The sequence below is a fragment of the Nothoprocta perdicaria genome, unplaced genomic scaffold, assembly GCF_003342845.1.
Source record: "Nothoprocta perdicaria isolate Ctin4 unplaced genomic scaffold, notPer1 scaffold_26, whole genome shotgun sequence".
NCBI lineage: Eukaryota > Metazoa > Chordata > Aves > Tinamiformes > Tinamidae > Nothoprocta > Nothoprocta perdicaria.
The window spans coordinates 5,998,472-6,003,926 of NW_020455488.1; the positions used below are offsets into that span (position 1 = coordinate 5,998,472).

General features: G+C 53.7%; 1 protein-coding gene across 2 annotated transcripts in view; it reads left to right on the top strand.

Annotated features, from left to right (window-relative positions):
- Positions 1-3,111, top strand: part of PPIP5K1 (diphosphoinositol pentakisphosphate kinase 1) — a 45,330-nt gene extending 42,219 nt beyond the window's left edge. For both annotated transcript variants that reach the window (XM_026040518.1, XM_026040519.1), the window contains 2 exons: positions 24-137; positions 1,393-3,111. In XM_026040518.1, the coding sequence (XP_025896303.1) occupies positions 24-137; positions 1,393-2,072 (794 nt within the window). In that variant the 3' untranslated portion in view covers positions 2,073-3,111. The remainder of the gene's footprint in view (positions 1-23; positions 138-1,392) is intronic.
- The last annotated feature ends 2,344 nt before the right edge of the window (positions 3,112-5,455 follow it).

Consider the following 5,455-nt stretch of genomic DNA (forward strand, 5'->3'; position numbering starts at 1 on the left):
TTTTTTTTTTTTTTTTTTTTTAGCTCTGTATGATTCAATGATTGGCAGCCAGATACCAGGAGACCCCTTTATGTCTCAGCGAGTCCTGTCATCATCCTCTTTCCCGCTGCGGCAGCGTTTGGATAAACCCCCTTGGTGTGAGTGCGATCCTTTCCTGTTCAGAAATGAATGTAATGGTGAGGGGGGGAATAGAGGGTGCTGCATGGTGACAATCAGTCTGTGGTGCTCTTAGGGCTTCTAGGCTCTGCTTTTGGTGGAACAGAAACTGATTGGGAAAGGGTGGAAGCAAAGGGGAAATAGATGAAGGAGAAAGTAGACATCTGCGGTGCTGGAGAGTTTCCAGAGAAAGATGCAAACCCTGCTTGTTTTAGAGTACTGTACATTGCTGGGGCATCTCTTGTTGGATGGGTGTTGTCCCTCATCCTCGACTGTGCGCTGAGACACGCAGGGACTAAATGCACTTCATTTTCATATCAAGTTCTGTGGATCTCGGTGACACACAGGTAACTTAGTTTCGGCATGTGGAAATGTCTTCCCTTTCTGTCCAACCATGTCGATGCCTCAGCCAGATCTCCATGTAGGACAGCCTGTCCTTTGATTTTTCATTTCTGTCCTTTTTTTTTAATAGCTTCCGTGTCTCATTTTCCAGCTTGCAGAGTTGATGACTGTTGATTGCAAAGACCTAACAGGGATTTGCAGGGCACAGGGTTAGCAGACAGTTGCACAGCAAATAGCTTAACACAGATCTGGTTTCAACTGAAAGAACAGCCGCCTTCTTCTGGCGCTGCCTTACTTGTGCCAGACCTAGTGTACACGTACACAGCAAGGTCAGGGAACTGATCTGGCTGAAAACAGATGTTTAATCCTCTGCCTTTGTTGGATTAGTTTTAACCTAGATTATTCTGTAGTCCAGCTTGTTGTGCAATGTAAGGCAAGAGCATGCCTTAACAGAGAGGTAACACCACTTCTTCCAAAGGCAACTCTAACTTAACATTTAGGAACTGTTTAACATTTAGAAACCAAAGGGAGCAAGGCTGAAGCTGGCAGTGTCTCATAATAATGAGGAAATGAAAGAAAATGCTTTTCAGCCCAAAGTCCTACATCAGATTTCACATTTTGCCCTATAAGGCTGTCAGCACCACTCTTAGCTGTATGTCAACAGAGCAGTGTGTGACAGGATGCAAGTGTGGTATCTGTCCTTTGGCTTTTGATAGCTGAGCTGCCAGGAACACACCTAACAGCAGCTGTGCACTCCTGCCAGATTGCACCCAATGGAGATGACCCTTCCTGCTTGCTTGGAGAGTTGTGGGACTGGGGACAGTTTGGGTCTACACAGGGTTTGGGTTGTGAAAATTTTACCTAAATGTCTAAGATTTTTCTTCGTCTTTGCAGACAGCAGTGGTCCCTCCAGCACTGTCTCCAGTGCAGGCCCGTCCTCCCCAACTTCTTTGGACAGCTGTGCTCGTTTCAGCTTCATTGAGAAACTTTCCATCAGCCCCCCAAAAAGCGAGGAGCAGCTGAATAACCTGTCCCCTGACCAGGGGGAGGCAGAGCCCTCAGACGGAGTGCTTGACTCGAAGCTAGGCATGTCTGAGCTGTCCATGGATAAGCCTAGCGGGGAGCCGAGTGCCCCAGAGACCCCGATCTGGAATAAGAGTCCTGAGTCAGGCGRTGCCCTGGAGCAATGCAAGATGGAGGTGACGGGCAAGAACTCTGACCCAAAGAAGAAGAGTGTTGTGGAGCTGAATGCAGAAGAATGGCCTGGGGAAATGTTAGATCTAAATAATGCAGGGGAGCCAGAATGTAGGGGAGGGTCTGAGGTAAGGACTACTGAGGATAGAGTGAAGCCAGGTGAGTGGCCAGGAGGAATGGTGGACCTGGATCAGTCAGAGCTGTGGGAGGAGACTTTGGTGCTCTGTGAGGAAGAGCTGCTGGGAGAGGTGTTGGAGCCAGAGCCTGTGGGCAAGGAGTCACTTGGGGACAGTGCTCTGTTGGACCAGGAGCAGCTACTGCTTCCCGAGACGAGCGTGGAGGAGCTGCAGCCACTGCGCCAGCAGGATGAGCAGAACTAGCGGCTCGCGGGGCAGTGCGTTGGCGGCCGGCTCTTCTCACCTGGAGTCGACCCAGCTTCCTGCACAGTGCGTCGTGCGGCTGGCTGTCCGTAGCGCAGAGGAAGCCATGTCCCCAGGCCCAGGACTCTGAGGTGCTGGGGAGTCTGCTCCACTCCCATGCGAGCCAGCTCTCTGCTGTCTGGCAAGTGACAACTCCCATGTGCCACGTTAAGCTGGCAGCACTTGCAGTCTTTGTGCTGGTCTAGCACCTCCATGGAGCAGTGACGGGGAGCTGCTTCCGCGCACGTGTTCCAGAGCTGAGTGCTTGCCAGGGCAGCGGCGCCTGGGGACGGGAGGGCCAAGGCTTCTGGTGTGACGAGGCAAAAGGGGGTGATTGCTCCCTGGAAATCCTGTTCTGCAGCCTTCAGATCCTTGCCCAAAGGACCTGGGCTTCACCATAACCACCAAACTCCTCTCTGCTTCTTCCTCCTTTTCTCCACCTCTCCATCCCCTGTTGATTGCCAAAAACAGAGCCAGAGAGCCCTTGGCCAGAAGCGTGGGAGAAGCAGAAGGAAGTCTGAAAGGATGGGGGAAGGAGAGTAATGCAGTGATCAGGTTCAAGACTTCCAGTTACAAGAAAACCTCTCCTTGGAGTGGCCTTGCATGCTTTCCACCTGGGCTGGGACAGGCAGCAACCTGGGGGTCTAGTCTGAGTTGAGCAGGGAGGATCACACGGGTTTTTCTTGTCCCCAGGAGTCAGACACGATAAAGCTCTGAACTCTTTGGTGACAAAAAATAAGAGAAACTGCTATATGAGCAAATCAGGATTATTAGAAACCAGTAAGGAGAAAATCTTTATTGTATATAAACTGAAAATTATTTAATGCATATTTATGTAACTGACTCATGAGCACAAGCCTGAGGGCAGGATTGGCACAGGTGTTGCTGTCACCTCCTGGGTACAGGCCAGGGCTGTGTCTCCCATATTTATGGATGAGTCTGTGTGTCTGTCTGTAGCTAGAATCTGTTTCCATGAAGCTGTGCCCAAAGATCTCTGTGCTGTGTCATGATAACGTGTGTTCACAGTAAACTGATGCTGTGGCTCTTGTGTCTGTCTTTGATGCTGAGTTTCCCCAGAGCGTGTGCAAGCCAGAGCCTGCAAATGAGAGGAGGGGCGGGCACCAGCGCTGCCCATTGCTGGCCATCCTGCCGCAGCCACCAGCCCAGGACGGGCTCCAGTACAGCACAGGTGCTGCCACGGGGCCTGCCCAGTTCCTCTCCCGGAGGCTGTAAGGGGGAAGAGCGCCTGGCTGCAGGTATGCATGGTACAATGAAATTTGCTGTACAGTGAAAATGCTGGGACAGAGCATTAGACACCTTTCGCTTGACCCAGACCTGTGTGGCCTGTGTGCCATGTCCTCTTCCCCACACTGGTCACCCTTGGCTGACAGCTTCAGACTTCAAGTAGGGTAGTGTTTCCTGCCCCTCCAACTGCAGCAGTCCTCCAGTGCAAGGCTCTGCCAGGCGGGACCTTGGTCCTGTCGTCCCGGGGGCTCGTGGTTGGCTTGGGCTCGTGAAGGCTGGGACCATGAAGGGGGTTGCTTGTGTGCTGCAAGGGGCCCACGTGGGCGGCCCCCCAGGAGGCCCCGTGAGAGCAGGAGCCCTGAGCTTGGGTGCCCGCGCGGGGGCTCTGCAGCGGCCTGCAGGGCAGCTCCCCTGCCCAGGCAGCGCATCCTGCTCCGGGGGCGAGCACGGGGCAGCTCCACTGCTCCAGCAGCAGGTCCCTGGGCAAGCGGAGCTGCCTCTGCTGCCAGGCTTGGCTGGTGCCTGTGCGGGCAGCATGTGCGTAGGTGGGAGCGCTGCCCCTGCCAAAGCTGGCACCTCCCACGCGCCGGCGCTGGGTGCTGCTCCCTCCGGGGTGATGGCGGGGAGCTGCGCACTTGACAGTGTGAGTGAGGGCTCCTGGAGCAGGAGCCTCCGCAGCAGCTGTGGAGCAGGTTTCCCTTGTACAAAGGCCTGGTAAAACGGCCGCCTCTGCTGCTGCTGCACTGCAGAGCGCAGGGTCCCAGAGCAGGGAGGCGCAGAGCAGGGAGCCGCTGCCAGCTGGGCGGCCCCTGGGCGCTGGGGGGAAGGAGGCGGGAGCAGGAGCTGCAGCCACCTGCCCAGGCCTGCGCTGTGCACCCGCTCAAACAACAGTTTAAAACAGCTGAGTGATCTTGTTCGCAATGAATGTGGCTTTATTATTACTGTGCTGGGCTCCTCCCTTGACAGTTTTGGTTACAGTGATCCAGGTAGAAGGGGCAGAGGAGCAGAAGTCAAGGAGCTGAATAGACATGATTCTGAAGAAAGGAATCAGGGCTCTGGTTTAAAGCAGCCAGCACAGGCGGAGGCTAGGAGTACAAGTTGCCATTTCAATACAGTTAAGACGTTCACTTCTTTAATTATAGGTTTAAAATATTTTTTTAACCTATTACATACAGGAAGATTACACATTGTTGCCCACATGCAGAAACAAGCAAAAGCAGAGTTTAATGTTTTTCTACGGTGTTGTATTACCTCTGGCTCTGATGGGGCCTGCAGGCTAAGCAGGGTCAGACCTTTACAAAGGTGGCATTTTACAAGTCTTTTTCCCCATAGTTTTATTTTTGGGGGCAGGGGGAGAGAGAGAAAGAAAGAGAGAGAGAGAGAGAGAGAGAGAGAGAGAGAGAGAGAGAGAGAGAGAGAGGCTGAAGGCAGCACAGACTGCTACAAAAGATTAAAAAAACGAGTGGAGTTTTAAGGATGTGGGGAGCGAATGGATATCGGATAAAGCTGCAGTGCAGGAGCCCCATGCTCCTGCCGGAGGATGCAGGCACCTTGCAAAGCTACCACTGCTTCTTAGCCAGAATTGCTTCAAGTTTAAAATGGAGAAACATTCATGTGTGGATCTACCTAGCATTAGTGCATTAGCTTTTCTTCCTCACCCCAGGAGGGAGCTGGGGCTCCGGGCTGCAGCAGCTGCTCCTACAGCTACGTGGTGCTGAGGGAGAGGTTCTGCCCAAGCCTGCATCTCCCACACGCTGAAGGCAAAGCCCCGGAGCCGCAATGGGGAGGAGAGCAGTGGGCTGGCGCTGCCTGCGCCGCTGGCCCTGCCCTGCACTCACAGGCGCTGACCCTGCTGGATTACAGAGATGGCATTTGTTCTTCCAAACAAGCGCAAACGCGCTGCAATCCAGTGGTTTAAATGAGTACAGCACAGGACAGGGATTCTGTGGACCCCCAAGCAAGCTCGTGTGTTCCCACTAGCTTGTGCCAGAAGGGCTGCCTGTCCTGGGGAAGCAGCCTGCAGGTGCTGGATTTGGACACGGCCCTTCAGGCTCCAGCCCTCTCACTGCCAGCACAGACATTGCCCCATCTCTGCGCTC